The 18,623-nt window shown below is 42.4% G+C and overlaps 1 protein-coding gene across 3 annotated transcripts; it reads right to left on the bottom strand.

The window, feature by feature from the left end:
- Window positions 1–3,113: 3,113 nt before the first annotated feature.
- On the bottom strand, window positions 3,114–18,321 carry adar (adenosine deaminase RNA specific). Of its 3 annotated transcripts, none has more exons than XM_085473907.1 (16): window positions 18,203–18,321; window positions 13,520–15,266; window positions 11,726–12,033; window positions 10,552–10,747; window positions 10,067–10,263; window positions 9,550–9,685; window positions 9,139–9,377; window positions 8,679–8,835; window positions 7,980–8,148; window positions 7,616–7,709; window positions 7,376–7,492; window positions 7,079–7,206; window positions 6,773–6,955; window positions 6,539–6,651; window positions 5,975–6,102; window positions 3,114–4,247 (listed from the first exon to the last, which is right to left on the bottom strand). In XM_085473907.1, the coding sequence occupies exons 2-16, from the start codon at window positions 15,134–15,136 to the stop codon at window positions 3,950–3,952; spliced, it is 4,080 nt and encodes a 1,359-aa protein (XP_085330033.1). In that variant the 5' UTR covers window positions 15,137–15,266; window positions 18,203–18,321; the 3' UTR covers window positions 3,114–3,949. The 3 variants fall into 3 exon arrangements, with proteins under 3 accessions (XP_085330033.1, XP_085330036.1, XP_085330034.1); XM_085473910.1 differs by having other exon boundaries at window positions 13,565–15,266; XM_085473908.1 differs by lacking the exon at window positions 18,203–18,321 and adding an exon at window positions 16,827–17,274.
- Between the last annotated feature and the right edge of the window lie 302 nt (window positions 18,322–18,623).

The following is an 18,623-nucleotide window of genomic DNA, read 5'->3' as shown; positions in this document are numbered from 1 at the left end:
GAAAGGCTATACAGTCTTCAATTTTTGCATTGCTTCTTACAATCCACAGTTTTCATTTTATTATATTACAGGAATAGACTCACCACCCCCTACTCCTCAGGTCTTCCCATTGGTTGTTGTCCTCCTGATATGTCTTGAGGACAGATTTTTTTTATGTACATACTAATAATTTCCAAATCGGGGGCATGCCCCTCATTTTTCATTTCATAAATGGGCTTTTATTGTATTTCTGCTTTACTGGTTGCAGTAGCAGAACAAAATCTATTTACCTCTCCCAATCCTAGGTCACAACTAAAATACCATGTACAGGTTTTTAAGCATTCAACCTCAACTACTACATCTGCATTATCAATAAAGCATTAGATATGTTTCATAGATTTAGTCAATACAAAAGCTACCAGACCATTCTAATAATGACACTTTGTGGCATTACTCATGGTTCAGCCTGTGGCAAAATACATTTCCAGTGGTTCAGCTTGTCATTATGTTTTAATGCAGTACTAGTCTTTAAGTATAAGTTCTCTGAGAACCACTTCAAAGTGATCAATAGCACTGCAAACAATGCTCTACATGCATACATGCTCCTGCACTGACTACACCACTGCAGCACTAACACTGCAAGTTTTAGGCACATTAACCATGTCAGGCATCAGAAGAAGCATTGCAGTACAACTGCCATTAACTCAAAACACCATCCATTACCCTCACAGCACCGTGATACTTTTCAGGCTCTCTCTTTTCCTCCCTGGTGCCTCAATGATCTGACACTCCACCCGGTCACGCTTCGGATGACCACGATCTTGTGCTTTTTTAGCTCGGCTTTTAAGCCACTCCTCTCCCCTCTCAGCCTCCATGTATTCTCTCCCTACCCTCTCTCATTTATTTCTATTGGAGAGCATCGATTGGCTTGTTTAAGCCCCTCGGTCCTGACTAATATTTCACTTCATGCAGCCTCATTCCACTCGCCTATCCTTTCCTCCACCCGTGCTTTACTCCTCTCCCCCTATCATTAGTCCTGCCCTCCCACCATCCAAACACTTGCTTTGAGAGACAGTAGGAATCCAACTCGATGGGTCGAGATCCCAAGTGAAACAGGCCTTTTCTATAGCACACCGACCACCGAGAACAGCAAAAACATGCTTATGTGCAGGTTTTGAATACAACACCAGAGAAATCTCTCTTATTTCTTAGCTCCAAACTGTAGTTAAGTATGATTGTGTGTACACATAAATCAGCGGGGGCATGCCTTTAAATGACTTTTAAAAAGCATTTTTCTTAGGGTGTTCGTGATTCAACTTGTGTGCACCCACATCTAATAAAATGTAATAAAAATACTGCACTGATTGGCTCGTGATATCGCTGCCACTCACTGTTTTCTCCCAGTGAGATGCTGTGAGTCACCCATGGCTGGTTTCATGTAGGCTTTCCCTGATGCATGCATTCAAAAACAGACCCGCAGGCTTAAGGTGTGCACACGTTTCCATCTGCTGATCCTTTGGAGCACTGCAATAGGCTTTGCAGCTATCAGAAGGCAGATTGGATCAAAACACCACCCTGAGGGAAGGAGTCCCTGCTGTAGAAATTACCATCGTCCTCACACTCGAAATTCTCTTCTCCACTCATTGTTTCTGCATAGGTGTAATCCACAGCTTAGTCACAGATGAAGAGTGAGCAATAAGGGCATTGCAAATAATTTTTTTAGCACTCATAAAACACTTCAACAGCAGCTCTGAGCTGCAAATTTTAAATGCCCTTGTATCATTCAGACACTTCAAACCCCAGGCCTTTCAAGGCCTCCCACAAAGAAATAAGATGAAAAATATGAAAATATGACAGACTGCTACTTTTTTATTATTTTTAACTTTTGTTAAAGTCATTGTTAAAAAAAAAAAAGAATAAATTTCACTGTCAGTTAATTAAAATATCAGGAAAAATATAGAAAAGCAACTGAGAATGATTTATATACATTAATCCTGCACATATACATACACACACAGACACACCGGCTATACACCGTTAAACCAAAAAGCCCATTTTATCATAGTGAGGGCCCACAAGTCTGAGTTTTTGAGCTAAGTGATTCACATACATGTAGAGCTCAGTGCAGCGAATATAGATCAGAATTTACCAAGAGTTTAAAAAAAAAAAAAGTATACACAGCTGCATAACTCGCTGCTGAAGACAAGAATTCACTGGAGGTGCTGCTCTTGTTTTTACAGAGGCAACTTCAAAACCAATGACAAAAAAAGATTTATTTTCCAGTAAAACAATGGCTCTATACATGCATCAAAGCTACCCCAAACCGTTTGAAGGATCAGAGAGCTGACTTGCATAGCTTTACCTCTGTAGTTATCAGACACTAAGCACAAACATCTGAGAGAGATATCCTGCGTCACATTACATCTCTGACATGAGGCGACGCGTCCAAATTCTTCCCAAAACCCGAGGTCTGTTTAATGGAAACAGCAGCTCGTTCAAATCTTAAAACTGCTCATCTTTCTAAAAGTGTATTTCAAATTTTCAAAAAACAAACAAACATAAAAACCCAAAACAAAACAGCCACACATTAAAATAAAAGCTTCTGTAACCAGGCTTAAACTTTTGGAACCCACCGTACATCTTTGTGTTCATACACATATACATATATATGTATATATGTATATATGTATATGTGTATATATGTATGTGTATACGTGTATGTGTATACGTGTGTGTGTACATACATATGTATACACACACACACACACACACACACACACACACACACACACACACACACACACACACACACACACACACACGTATGTATATGTATGTATATATACACACACATATACATATAGCATCATACACTCAAATCAAAGACAAAACTTAAGCCCCAGTTTTCAAAACTAAAACTACCCAGTTTACCAGAGCTTCAAAAGTTTGTGTATTTAGATTTATATTTTCAAAAATATAAGGTGGCTTTCCCCACAGGCAGGACACGTGAGGCTTCCCAGGATTTAAAAACACACCCAGCTACTGATGAACACTTTGACAGAAGAGGGTCAGGAGCTCAGGAGGAAGAGAAATACTCAAAACGCAAGGAAAAAAGACAAAAAACTGCAACAACAGCCAGCAGACGTACGATCAGCATGTTTAACTAAAAATAAGTCTGACTGAAGACTTTAAAGCATGTACAGGAATTAAAGACTGAAATGTTGAACAATGAACATTAATGATTTGCTTATGTACATTCTTGTAATTTTCCTTTTGACATCAAAATTAAATCAATGCAGTTTCAAAAATCCAACCCAAAAGTTCCCGCTGAGGGTGTCCCATTATTTCTCTTCGTCCTAAAAAACACATTAAACACAATAAAAGCATAATGAACCGGGGGGGGGGGGGGGGGGGGGGGGATACTTCATTATAGAAGATTCCCACTGCAAAGTAAATTAATCACAATTACAAACACTGCTACATGGCACTGGTCACACCAGGCTGAATTCCAATAAGCAGTTTCTCTCCTCTGCAGAGAAAACAAGTGATTTGGGTGCAGACATTTGCAACGGGAACATCGAGTAGTACAATAGGAAAGCAAGAACCACAAATGCCAAACGGTGACAAAGAAAAACTGAAGCTGTCTGAGCTTCCGAGCAGTGCCTGCCATGTTGGTTTACTGACTTCAGACTAATTCTTTTGCATGTAGTGTCTACAATATTCTGTACACCCCGCGGAGCTCTGTCTTGTCAGCTGTGGACTCACTCATCCTTTAGGGTTTGCCCTCCTTGACCTATTCCACTCACTTCTTGTGTCCCTTTCTTTCACTCTCTCTTTAGTCTTTCCATAGTTTGGGGCACTAGCGTCGTCACATTGTTTGATTATCCTTTTGTCTTTAACCCGTTTGCACTTTGAGCTTTTCTCCCTGCACCCAGTGGTATTATTTTATGAAGCACTCGACACAACAGTTCTACGCCTCCACTGCTCCTACATTGTTGCTGTTTCCCACAGGTGCCCCATTGTTCCCGTTTCCCTCCCCAGCCTCGAAGCTCTTTTCTTCCAGGGGTTTTCCGATCCAGGCTCCGTAGCCGTGGGCGCTGAGAGCTTGGAAAAACTGTTGCTTGGCTTGCTGGAAGGACACAGCAGACATCTTTGCCTGAGCGTAGGAGGGCAGGGAGAGGAGGTCAGTGCGACCGCTTCGCTGGCACAGGGAGCGGAAAAGATGGAATAGATTGGACTTGGACACGCGGGACACGGCCAGTTTGGTCCTGGACAAAAAAGACATTAGCAAAGTGTTTTAAAAAAATGCAAAACAAGTGTGACAGGAAAAGCATTATGGTTTGTCTGGCAGGCTGGCATGACAAAGTGTTTCCTCAGATCATGCAGTGTTTCTTATTTAGCTTACTTCGCTCCCTGCTGCTCTGTTTTGACTCGCTTAATTAAAATTCAATGAAGCAAAAAATCTGCAAACAGCTTTCAGTTTATGGTGTTTTGTAAAGAGTTTTTATTACTAATGTGGTATAGGAGGGTGTGGGAAGACGTTATAAAGATAAATAAGGGGAAAAAACTCCACAAACTGAAACTGAATTATCACAACCTGCTTCAGTGTTTCCCCCAGAGTGGGTGTCAGCATCCATTCAAATCCCCTAAAGTTAATTCAGTTCATCTGGATGCAACGTTTTCAGTGGGAGAAACGTTTCATCGCTCATCCAAGTGACAGGAAGTCACTTGGATGAGCGATGTCACAAATGTCCAGTGAGGCTGAAGAAGTCTCACCAGACATTTCCTGAGACTGTAGTGGTTACCTGGATGAGCGATAAAACATTTCTGCTACTGAAAATGTAGGTCCACATGAACCGAATTAACTTGGTTGGATTCCTTTATCTGAATTATTGAGCATGCATCAAGACACTTCTTTTCAAAGCTTTATGTGGCCCACACTGAACAACAGCTCAAGATAGCAACAAAGCATTTTGGGAGCTATTAAGTGATCCAATTTAAAATCAGAATGTCTGACTTCTTTTTCCTTGTTATGCAAAAGTCACACTAGGAAAAGCAGTGGCTGTACACCTCAGCGTGACCAACATTACTGCAACCATGTGCAACAATGTTGGACTCCTCTTGCATATACAAATACAGGCCATTTAAAACGGTTTCTTTAATGACAGGGACCAGGTCTGCGACTCCTCGCCATCATCTGCTGTCTTCAAGTGACTGTGGTTAAGGAAGATTGAGTCAGTCTGCTATCAGTCTGTGACTGAATGTGGTCAAGTTGGCAACTGCATGAACTCTGTTTGTAATACCATGATGATTAACTGTAATAAATCAGCAAAAACTGCAAATCTGTTGTTTCTATGTACTGATAATTGACATTATCTACTTATACGCAGAGTGCAAATCTTACACATGGAACAGAAATCCAGAAATTCCTCCACAAATAGTGACGTAGTTGCTGTAGGACGACCATTCAACTGTAAAATGACACAGGTGCTCTGATTGCTTTTACACTGGAATGTAACCTGAACAGTTGCAAAGTGATGCTTTGCAGAGAAGTTGACTCAACGCAGTCTGACTCCAATTGATGCAGTGTGTTGGATCAGTTAGACAGCAATAATTTGCATGCTTTCACTAGTTTGTCTGAGACTGACTGCAGTCAGTCCAAGACTGTGACATGCTTCCTCCCATCATACAACCTGTACAAACACCTTGTGAGTAAACTGATCACCCAGAGGTTGAGTATGCAACATCCTAAACCACTAGGCAATGAGTTGGTTGTTGCAACTACTTGCATTTTGCCTCCAACAGCTATATGTACAAACATAATCTATACTAAAGAAAATAAAGATCAAAAAGGATAATACAATAAGTCTTGAAGCTGTTGAATGTAATGTCAATTGTAGATTTAGACTCAACTCACAATTCTTACTATTAATAATAAAAAAGAAAACAAAAATTCAGTAAAGATAATACATGTCAGTCCCTACATGCTACATACCCATCTACTTTTCCTTTGGTCCCGTCAAGCACTTCAACACTGTGCTGGTCTGGAAAGCTCCAGTTCACACTGGACTCCTTGGTCTTGCCTGTGTGACGTGTGGAGTCATACACACTCACCCTGCCGACCTACAAGTCCAACCAGGTGGTGTGGGAGAAGGGATGGGGAGAGAGAGCACATTTTGTAAATTAGCAGTTCTTTAATTAGATGAGTAACACGTGCATCACTGATGTGTCAGAGGCGTCACACTGTGTTGATTAGTGTCAAACTAAATGACAAACCAAGAAAATGTTAAGAAAAAAAAAGGCTCAAAAAAAGAAAAAACTGAAAGTGTGGCAGCTGCAATATTTCTTCCTTTTCTCTTGGTGTTACAACAGCAACCTGCTGGCTTTTTGTTAATTGATGGATGAGCCAAATTTAAAATAATATGAGCAATAAAAAAAAGAAAGAAAGCTGTGCAGGCACAAATAGGATTGTTGGCAGCTTGATGGATTTAGTGAGAATAAACTTAATGTTCATGATTAATGTTCCAAGTGTGACCTTGCCAAAAACCTGTGCGGTTACCTCAGGGTGGTTCAGCTTGAAGGAAGCGGGGAGACTTTGCGTGAAAGCCTCGCCGTCTCTGGCCAACCGACAGCAAACGGCGCGTGTCAGGTGACCGTGGCTGTACAAATAGCCTGTTGGATAAGAGACGCAAAGACATGCTGTAAAACTGGTATCCAAGTCCAGAACCAATGCAATGGGAGTCCACCATTTTTCACTGACTCTTATCTGCACAAAGAAATCTTTATATTTTACCAAGTGTGATGGACTTCAGGTAGATGGGATCCAGGAAATGGGTAAGCAGTGCCCCCTGTAGGCCTATCACATTCCAGCGCAGGATCTTATCACTGCAGCTCATTGTCCTCAGCCTTTCACCGTGCTGGATGCCATCCCAGGTGGGTACAATGGCACTTGACTCCACAGGGATGGTGCCCTCACCTGGCAAAGACCAACAGCACACTCTTGCTTACAAACCGGGATGTGGTATCATTTGCTTTCATCTACATTTCATGACAGATCATGTACATAAAAGCCAATTTCTCCTTCAGTATCGTGCCTCACCATTCTCCACTTTAGTGCGAAGCTTGCCCTGCTTAGCATTCTCAAATAGAGGCTGGTGGCCTTGAGCTTCATCCCCCGCCTCACTGCATGACTTATCAAACAGAGCACCGTCCCCACACGGTGCCGTACTAAGGATGAGAGAAAAAGGAGAGAGATAAGGTATTGCTATGATGCACAGCCAAGCAACCTGCAGTTTAGGAGATGAGACCTCACAGAGCTAAACAGGAAACACTGATGTGTGAAAGTGAAGGCTTGGGGGGAGTGAAGAAAGAGAAAGAAAACATCTCATACTCCCACCTAATGTAGAGGTGAAAGGTGATGTCAGATTTGATCCGTAGTTTGTTATTCTCCGCCGGTTCAAATATACTATCGTCTGCACCTTCATAGTGCTTGAGCAGCTCACTGTACAGAAACCTGAGAGGAAAGGAGAAGGTGAGCTAGACTTATAATGTCCCACAGACGCCGTTTCAGGGAGAGGGGGGTATTTTTAGAAGTGTAGGAGAAACACTGATAAAGAAGCAAGATATCAATTTCTACCGAATAAATCCTCTTCTGGAGATGATTTCTGCATGGCAGTCATTAACAGTCTCTCCTTTAAGGCTCAGCTCCTCCCCTTTAACACAGCGATTTCCTGACAACAAGAATGAGAGAGAGGGAGAGGAAAAAAAGACAAATTCAATGTCAAAAAAACACGACAATGTGGCGCCTCTCGGTTCAGCGGTGACCTAGTTGCTTCAGCTTTGTGACAGTACATACCTCTAAGCGCAGAAATCCACAAAACTAAACATCTTGGCAAAATGCAGGGGCAATCCCCCCCATCCACCCCCACAGTGCTCCACAATTAAAATTTTTTACTACTTTGGTCATTTCATATGTTATACGCTAAAGGTAATGGATGTACCAGTTCCAAGGCTGACAACAGTCCCCAGGCCCTCCCCCCTCCTCATGATGATCGTGGCCAGAATCTTGCGTCCCAGAAGGCAGTGCTGGATCCGTGTGGTCAGAGCGTTGAAGCGCTGGTGACTCAACATTGCTATCTGATCATGCAGTGTGCTGCCGCTCACTGGTAACTAGCAGAGGGGAGTACAAAAACATGCAAATGAAAGAAAGACAGGAAGCATTATTTAAGACATTATTATTCAACATTCAGGATTCTCTGAATATGAATTGGACAAAAATGTGAAACTAAAACAGGAGAATATAACAAACTGCATGTTTTAGTATGCTGTCTATACAGACGTGTCACTTCCTTACACATTTGTGTTGTGTTCTTTATTGTGAAGCACTTTACCTTAGACTGCTTTTGTCTTGAACGAGGTTATACATTTTAAATGTACATGAAGACATTTTCTGATATTATTTTCTCAGGAGAGCAAGTGAAGTGGTTAGTTGATTATCCTTCAAGCATTTACTGTAGATTACTTTGAGCTTAATCTTTCAGCACAAGTAATCAAGCTAAGCAGAACCTGTTGCTATGCTCTACTCTTTCATTCCATTATGTTCAGCTGTAATCCCACGCTGAGCCACGGAAAGCTCTTTTAAAGCTGCTGCACTTTTAACTTTTAAGATGAAATGCGTGAATTCATTGAATAGTCAGTACCTCAGCTGGTGTAAGCTCCCCAGTGCGGGCTGCTCTCTCAGCTTCTCCAATCAGAACGCGCAGTGCAGCATCAGCTGCTTCCTGCTTTCCCTGCTTCTTGTTGGACGCACAGACGGGAGGGAACCAGCGTCCGCCGAGCTTGGCCTGGTAGGTGAACCTGAGAAGATGGGCAAAAAGTAAGATAAGCAGAGGATTTTTCTTGGTCCCCCCCCCTCCCGTGATTGCATGGAAACCCCAGCTGTTTTAACAAAGAAATAAACACAAATATCTATTCTAATAATTCCCTCATAGCATGAGTTGCTATTGCAACACACCAAAGATCCTGGAAAGCGAGGCAAAAAAAGAAATGTTTAAATTATTCGAAAATCTACATAAAATATTCCTTTTACAAGTATGTGGCAGCCCAGACAGTAGTAGAACTCCTGGTCTGTGGGTTTGGTTGCATCATGGTCTAACATACTTAGGGTCATGTGGCGGTCCAGACTGGCCCACAAGGCGGATCTCGGCAGCAAAGCCACGGGCTCTGGCATACTCCAGAAGACCCGACACTGCATTGTTGTTCAGGTGGTTGATGAGGTCCCCGACCCCTGCCTCGTGGGCTGCTCGCAACTCATCTGCAGTAAGTGGAGGTAAACTGGGGCATGTTGCCCCAGAAAAACTCTCGTCACTGCCACTGGAAGGACCCAGGGGCAACTGAGGCTGGAGAAGACAGATGGGTGAGGCGGTGATGCAAAAGAAAGATGTGAACAGTAAAGAAAATAGCTTTGTGACAGATGTGACAAAAATAATTTCTTTATGCCCAAGAAATCAATTATCCCTTTAATTTTAGGAATATGCAATCCCCATCTATTCTTGGTTACTCATTAAACACCTTGTTGAGCTGCAGTTTCCCATCAGCCATTAATTCTTTGACAGCCTCCTCTGCTGCCAGCTGGCGAGCTGCCTTCTTGTTTGGAGCTGAGGCCTCTGCAAACAAGCTCTCTCCCACCTTCACCCTGTACATGAACCTGAGCCCAGAACAGAGAAAGGGAAACGAAAGGATTATAACTGAGATCAGATTCATAACTCCACATTTACAAAGCCTGAACAGATGCACCATGATCACAATGAAACTGGAGCCTGTACTAAGATCATGATCAAGAGTAGTGATCGTGTTTTCTGGAAAGTGATGGCAAGAAAACACAAGTTTATACTGTTTGTCTGACTCGGCCATCAACTGAACAAAGACGTTTTTGTGCCTTTGTCAGATGACTACAGTACTGAGAGATATTGAACAGCTGCTGCTCTGAGGCAGAAAAGTATGACCACAGAGAGAAACTCAACCTATGAGCATGCAGTGTGGAGAAGAACATCCAAACAGATTCAAAGGGAAGTGAATGAGTCAGTACCTTGGATCATGCGGTGGACCCGCCTGTCCAGTGTTGATGAACTCGATGGGCTTCCCACTGCGCTGGCTGTACTCCATAAGGACAGACACCGGATTCTTGCCACCAGGCAGAGAGCGGGACAGGGGTTGGCGAGGTCCCTCTGCCGGCCCTTCCACACCGCCAGACCCCAAAATCCCCCCTGTGCTTTCAGCAGGCCCCTTGTGGAGAGAGTAAACAAAAATGCCAACTATAATTTACGGCACTTCTCAGACACAGTTTTTAATTGGTCTCCAACATTAGATAACGGCTATGGACACAGTTTTAGCCAGCACAGGTAATTAGACTTCTGTTTACAGTTCATGCCCTGGTGAATAAATTCAACACTCTCAATTGACGAAAGTCTGACCAGTCACAGGCAATTAGTTAAAGCGTGCTGTGACTAAATGTGATTTCATTTCTTAAAATGCATAAGGGGTCGTATTTTCACAGATTACAAAAGAACTTACGCTGGTGTCTGGAGGTAGCTCCATCACCTGGTCCACATTGCCAGTATTTTCCTCATCGGCGGTGCACGTCCCCCCTTGCATCTCTTTGACAAGGATTCGCAGTGTGGCTGCAGCAGCATCCTTTTTTGCAACTTTCTTACTAGAAGCTTCCGCGACAGGAAACAGCCTCCCGTTGAGCATCACCTGCATACGAAATCTAACAGACGCAAAAAAGCAAATACAGATGTGACACAAGTATCTGCAAATATGATTAATTCAAGAAAAATTTACCAAGATTCCTACGTTGACTAACAAGCAAAGTAATTTACATTTTTAGTTCGATTTCACTTCGGCAGATCTATTTCTTATAGACTCTGAACACACAGATCTGTGTAGGTGTAAAAACAAAACTATCACATAATGAAAAAATGATAGGATTTACCCTCTGTATCGGTTAAGTCTTATCGGTGTAGAACAATTTCCGTACAAAAGAAAACGGAAGAAAGAGAGCATATTTCTCATTTCATTTCCTTTTTGATAAAGCATATAGTTTGGGCTGGATCAGGTGACCCTGAATCCTTCCTTAGTGGGACTGCAATAGGCCTAGGCTTCTTGGGGTTTCCCATGATGCACTGAGTGTTTTTTTTTGTTCATTCTTCTTTTTTTACTCACTACATGTTTATAAACCTCCCTGCATTTAATCACTAGTTATTACTAATTTCGGGCTCTCTTCCACAGCATGTCTTTTGTTCTGTCTTCCTCCCATCACCCCCAAGGGGTTGCAGCTGATGACTCCCCCTCCCTAAGCGTGGTTATGCTCTTGAGGTTTCCTCCTGTTAAAAGGGAGTTTATCCTTCCCACTGTTGCCAAGTGCTCGCTCAAAAGGCACATTTTATTGTTGGGGTTTTCTCTGTATTACTGAAGAGACACTAACTTACAATATAAAGCACCTTGTTGTGACTGTTGTTGTGATTTCGAGCCATATAAACAAAACTGAACCTAACTGAATTAATGAGCTCGTGAAAATCCTCGTAACACAGCAGGACTGTCACTATTAATTGCGATATTTTATGAGTTAAACTTGGTAAAGTAATTATTGTGGCACTAAAACCTGAGTCAGTGATTAGCCGTAACAAACCAGTAAGTGCCATAATAGCATTTACAAAGCCTGGTGTATGTGGATCATTTCACTAACCTAGGATCGTGGGAGGGTCCTGACTGGTCCAGCAGCAGGAACTCGCAGTTCTGGCCCAGATACTGGGCATACTCCATGAGACCGCTCACAGGGTTCTTCAACCTTACCTCCTGTAACTTAGCCCACAGATTCTGGGGAGGCGGGGCAGCCACTGAGACAGCTACAGTCCCCATGGCATTGGTTTTCTCGGATGCCTTTTTTTCAGCATCCGTCTCTCTGCGAATAGCATTGAGGAATTCAGGGATGTCATCAGTGGACCACTGTCCTTCATTGGCGTTTTCGCTTTTACATGAGGCAGAGGAAAGGGGCTAAAAGGAGGAACGAGATGGAAAGGGAAAATTGAGGTAAAAGGGTTAATATAGGCAGGGTAGATCTTCAAGTCTTATCTAAATGCGATTAATAAAAAGTTCACATTTTCAGCAAAGTGTCTCTCAGAGCAATAGTTCAACATTTGGAAGAGAATTAGAAAGAAAGATTGACACTGCTTTTATGTTTGTTGGATAAATCCACAGATGGTTGATTTGGCTTAGTATAAAGGCTGGAAATGGGGAAATGAGCGAATAAGCTTATGTCTCAAAATGTCAAGCTACTATTTCAATCTTTTCAGAATGCATGCTGTGTTTTACTGGGGAAATATCTTTAATACCTAGAATTTGTTATCCATTGAGCTTGACCTATTTAGCTGAAAGTTTCAAATTTATTATTTTTAAGTTATGGTTTGATTTTCATTTAGCCGCCACATTTCAAGGAATCTTTGTATTGTTCTATATGTAGCAGACCTACACTACAGATGGATTCACCTTAGTGCAGGCAAAGCCAGGGACCATGCTGAGCTGCAAACACACTTTTATTGTCACTTTGCACGGACAAATGCAGAATAAATCAAAACCCTGTGCACTCAGGTGGAGCCTGCCTGGCAGGGTGAATCACACTGGACTCCAAACAATAACTCGGAGAAAAAGTCTGGCTCAGCCCACAACCCAGCTGTGGAGTCCTAAGGCTTTTCTTATTTCACTAATTTGTTCCTTCTCGTCTTCTCTGTCCTCTCGACGGTGACCTGGAAATCAATCTCAGTACACTATGCTGAAGGGTGTCACAATTCCCAAAACCCAACTGGAGGACAGAGGAAAGAAGAGGCTTGCCAGAAGAGCTCTAATGGAGGATGCACAGGTTTGGATCAAGTGTTTTTACCTTCAGTGTATAAAAGAGGCGTAGCTGGAAAAGACAAGCAACGCTAGAAGGCGGACTCTTTACACAACTTGTCCTTTTTCTTCACAATTTGTTCCAGTTAGATGATCAAACTTTGTGCTCTTCACTGTTTCTTTGTGTGTGATTAGAAAAGAGTATGGCTTGTCACAGTGCGCCATGCTGTGAATTTAATTAAACTTGGCCCTAAATCTGAGATCATAAAATACAGCAGGGATTCAGGTAGAATAAAAACACAAGTTGAGTCCAACATCAAACTGAACCAATCTTGTTTTGGAAAGAGGCTCTGAGGCAAAGATTTCAAATCTGATTAAACGCCTGTTGCTTTGCCTCCTCTGCTTGAATCTCTGGTGTGACACAGATGCACAAAATAAATAACTAAATAAAATTTTAGGGGAAATAAGAAGGGTGGCTGGTTTATGCCATCTGGTCACAGCTGGCTGATTGGCAAAATCAAGGCAGGTGTATTGGTCACTGCCCCCTGAACTACTCTGCCTCACTTCTTCTCCTGCAGCTGAGTGAAAACCCAAAGCCATTTATAATTAAACAAATCAAAATGTATAAAGCAAAAACTCTAACTATACCTACCGCTTCACTAAGAATTTGGTCTGGTATCCAACCCCCCGTAAGTACCTCAAGGCCTGGTAATGGTGGTAGCGGTGATGGGGAAAAGATGGCACTCACTTCCTCCTCTTCTACTTCCATTTTAACCAGGACAGCCGGGTTGCTCTGTGCAGCTTTGAGACTCCTCTCCATTCTCTCTCGGCGGTGGGTGGAGAGCTCCCATGTTGGAGGGTTGACTTCAACATTCCTAACGACTTCACCTTGCTTTTCTAGGGCGTACAGAGTAGAATTGACCTGCTTAGCAGTCTTGAGTCCAATATTTTTCGCTATGTTAAGAGCTGTTGCCTCCCTTGATTGAAGAAGGTATTTAAAAATCTGTTCCTTCTGTTCTGCCATCACAGCACCTTTAATGTCCTGATCAGGAGAGCTGGAAGTGCTGGGATGTTGCTTCTTGTGGTGTTGACCTTTTGCTGATGACTGGGAATCTTCAGAGTCAGAAAACTCTAAAGAGGAGGAATATGAAGAACTTGATTCTGTGTCAGAGTCCTCTTCTTTGGCCTGGACTTCCTCTTCGGTTTCTGTTTCAACCTTTTCTTCAGGTTTTTGTGGGGGTTCTGAACTGGCTAACAAATATGGAGGTTGATTTTGTACGTGATACTTTGTGCTTTGGTCTTCCTCGACTCTGAGAGGTTCTCTGTATAGTGTCCACTCAGGAGGGGTTAATCCTTGCTTGGAAGCTTTCTGTAAGTGTTCCAAAGAGTACAGAGCCTTGTTGACTACCTTTTTGGGAAGATGCAGTTTTCTGGCTAACACTTTAGCAGAAATACTTTCACTTGGCTTCAACGCAGCCAAAGCCTCATGTACCTCGCCCTGTATTTGAGTTGTGAGAGTGATGTTAGGTTTACAAAAACTTAAATTTCCTGTGCTGCTGGATGAAGAATGTTTGTCAAACCTTTCTCCTCCTCTGTTGGGCCTGTCTTTGAGCAACAAACCCTGAAACTGGTCACAGAGTGAATCTGTTTGGGTGCGCCATTGTCTACTGGAGTGTTGGTTATGGTTTTTACCTTGGAACTGGTTTTGATTCAAATGTCGAGGTGCTAGGTTACCTCTTGAAGCTCCTGCACCAGGTCGGTATGGTCTCCGGTCTTGGCTAGCCCCTCTACCACTAGGGCTGCTGTTTGGATGTCTACAGTATCCTGACTGAGGCTGGTATAAAGTACTATGTGACCTGTTGGGTACAAATCCTCCTCCTCCTCCTCCTCCACTCACAGTGGCTCTAAACTGTGGAGCCTCAGAGATCCGCCCTGTCAGGAATTCTCTTTGTTTGTCATAAAAGGAATTAGGGCTAGAACCTGCACCGTGATTCGGGCTGTACAAGCTATTATGGGTGACAGAGTTTGGGACCACTTTAATGTGGCTTGGTGTAGGGGGGGTAGAAGGGATTAGGGGAGATGAGGGCTGTATGTGTGCTTCAGGGTGGGTAGGACCGTCGTAGTAACTTGGATGTGGGATCTGCTGTGGCCCAGCTCTGGGATAGAATACACCTGGGCCAGGTCTATAGAAGTTATCCCTTTCCTGCACGCGGGGTTGTGGATGCCTGTAGTAATGTTCTTTGGAAGGCCCTCCTCTACCTCTGCTCATAGCGCAGGGGTTGAGCGTGAAGGGGGCCGATGCTGCCGGCTGTGCAGCTTCTGTATTAGTGTATGTCCTCTAGCGCAAACAGAATACCCTGATCAGGAGTCAGAGCAGGCCAGTTGCATGCTGAGAGACCCTGAAATAAAAACAAAGGGCAAAGTTAGGAGAATACCAATAAATTGAGACAAATAACAGCAAGATAACTCAACTGTTGAAGAAAAAAAAAAAAAAGAAGAAAACTTTTAAAAATTAAGGAGCAGTCGGGAGGTTAAGAAAAAAACTGTCATTCCAGCCAGTACCACAAGTTCAGACTGTGCTGGCAACCCTCCAACCTGCTCAAGTGTCCTTGGATAAGTCACTAAATCTATAACAACTCCAAGAGCAGGGTTTTAAGCAACTGTCTATGCCACTGCTTTCTTAAAATACAGCAGCAAACAACACAGAGGATTACTCAAAATGTGGTCAATATGGAAGGTTGGAGGAAATGTGGAGACGACAAGCTGGGAGTGCTGCATATATCATCAGATTATCATAACTATTCAGTCTACAAGGATACTGCAGGGTGACATACTATCTCTTCCAGTCACACTGAAACCAAACCCCGGTTAAAAAGGAAGCTGATAAATAATGCAGACCTTGTTGCAACTATTCTGTATTATTTCTGGCCTTAGAAATTATCGCTGGATCTGAAGCCGAAGCAGAGAGGGAAAGTGAGACTGATGCAAACAAGGAGGACAGACAAGGGCACAGAGGGACATGGGCTAAAAAGTCATCAGTAACAAACTGCAGACAGGGAAAAAAACCTGCAGCAGTTAGCTAGCAATTCTGGTTATAATGTTATTTTTCACAGAGCTAGCTAGAGTAATTCTTCTAGCATGCATGAAAATAAAACATTAAAAAAAAATTTGCAATCTGAAACAGAAATTTTGACCTACACTGTCCCAGAACTTTAAAATCCTTCTATGGGAGAAACAAACATTGATTCCTCCTCAAGTGTCATATCTAACAACACTCAATAATGTCTATATCAGGCAGAATGACAACAAGGAGACACCCAATACTGAGTCAGGTTTCATCCCCTCTGGCACAGTCAGCATCAACGGCATGTCGCTGAGAGCTGAGCGGACCGAACATAGCGCATTAACAGAGAACACCATAGTGTTGGTTCATCGCTGTAATAAGGGCCGACAGGGCCGGCAGCAGAGGGGCCAAACAGTACTGAAGCTGACTCATCTTGACCCTGATGCAAGGCAACATTTGACAGCCAAAATAACAACTGTGTTTTTCAGAATCTGCGTTCACTACACTCTCCTTTGTTGTTAGCCTAGACAGAGATGTAGACAAGACTGTGCATCTGACAACTGATTGAGAACACTATTTAATACAAAAAACAAACCAAAAAACCCATTAAAGACAAAACACCTCCTGACATTGAGAGTCACCCTCTTCTATCATCACTAAGCTTTGTGCCCTCTGTTTCCTGAATATGTCAGAAATGAAGTCTCTAGATTTAGCGCACACACCTCCACATGTGCACGCAATATGCTATATTTACAAGCAGGAAAGGGCCCGTGGAGTCTTACAGCATCATCAGAGGCATTATAACACACTGACTTTAACAGTTCTCACCTACAGTAGTTCAAATGAAAGTGGCAGCGCTGAAAAAGTAAATAGAAGTAGTAAAAAGCGCCCTTACTTTTGCAGATTCCTAAAGGCGACTAATCCAAGACTCGATCCCATGTAAATAAGGTAATAATAATAATTATAACAATAAAATAAACGTTACAGATTAATGTAAGAATAAAGACGGAACCCGTGGTAGAATGGGTGAAAAAAAATAATCACAAATCTATGTAGTGCTGAAGGTGTTGTCCAAAATGCAGGGTCTTCCGGTTTTGGGTGATCAGGTCCTAATCGCAGCACAAAGATGAACACCGGAGAGGTTTGCGCGCTTATAAAGCCTGCTGCAAGATGCGTTAGTACACTGTTACACGGCGATGATGAAGGGAAAATCCGCGGGGTTGTTACTGTAATAAAAAGGAAACTGTCCTCCACTAAAAGGGTTAAGTTTCGATTTCATTTCTGAAGAAAACTTAGGTTTCTGTCGCCAGTCACGTGACCACGAGGCACACCGGAACTGTTTAAAGGTTAAGCTTCCTCATCTCTGTTCGAAGAGGTCAGATTTAAAAAAAATAAAAAAAAATTTAAAAAAGCTATAGCGACGTCCTTGCTGCTCCACAACAAACCAGGGCATAGTCTCCTCGGTGCTTGCTGTAGGAGACAACACTCGCTCGGATCAATTTCTCGCTTTAAAAATAAAACAAGGAAAACGAAAGAAGCGGGTGAAAGGAATGTAATACATTTTGGGAGACTCAAATATTGTCCCAAAGCGTCAAAATTTTGCTATGAATTTAGATGGCATACTAAATCAAGACTCCGGGCTCCACCTGATTTCAAATTGCCTGAAATATTTTTTAAATAATAAATCATATTGCCAATGTGCTGTTGTAGCTTTATCTACAAAAGAAAATGCTTGAATCCAAACAGTTAATGTGGAAAACAGCTGCACAGCGTAAAAGGGGGGTTTATAAAAATAAAACGGAAACTTACAAACTTTTTTGTTAATCAAAGCAAACGAATACTATCTGTCTCTCTTATCACTTTCATGAAGGTTAGCATTAAATTCAGTTACTTTAAAACTGGAGGTCTGACAAACAAGACAAGGTTAATAATTAGAGAAACACGAGGCTTAAACGTTAGGAGCTACAGGTTAGACCAACTTGATATTCATATTTTTGTTCCAGACACAACAGCTCTCACTATTATTAATTAATAAATCGGTGAAAAGACAGTATCAGGGGATGAAATGACCAGTTGATAGAAGCTAACTGAGCATCGTTCCTCCTCCGGCTAACTGAGGTTAGCCTGCTAGCTCCGCACTGGCACTGCACCATTTCTAACTGTCGCCTGCATCGCAGCAGGCTCGTTATCTGCTACAGTCAAACAGCGATAAACGCCTCACACAAAGTCTACAAAATGACTTCAGGACAAGCCATAGCCTTTAGCAGTTACCTCACTTCGCCGTGTTTCCTGGTAGTGCGTGGTTGCTGGTGTGTGATGTTTTAATGCGGTGAAAGAAACAATCAAAGAACTGATGCGGGGAATAGTGACGCAAAGGCTGCGACTGACGATTATACGTCGCAAGCAAATGACGTAGAACCTTGCTAAAGTTTCAATATTGTTCAAACCATTGACTAACCAATGACTGTAGAAAACAGTCAAAACGTACCAAAAACAATATAACTGAAAACTGAAAGTAGGTATAACCTAGAACTTAGTTGTACTTTTAATTCATCATTCTATAAAAGCTGTATGTGAACATAGGTCTTCATCACAAAAACGTATCACAGACATTAGAATAAGCATTGTAGGCCTACAATACACTGGAAAGGCATTTCATTCTTTCTGTGATGACAACACATAATATTCATAA

The sequence above is a fragment of the Copadichromis virginalis genome, linkage group LG11 (genome assembly GCF_057382275.1).
Source record: "Copadichromis virginalis isolate Kocher_CV1m ecotype Utaka linkage group LG11, C_Virginalis_male_GT1.1, whole genome shotgun sequence".
Lineage (NCBI taxonomy): Eukaryota > Metazoa > Chordata > Actinopteri > Cichliformes > Cichlidae > Copadichromis > Copadichromis virginalis.
The sequence above is the reverse complement of the archived record's forward strand: the minus strand, read 5'-3'. Positions and strand labels throughout refer to the sequence as shown.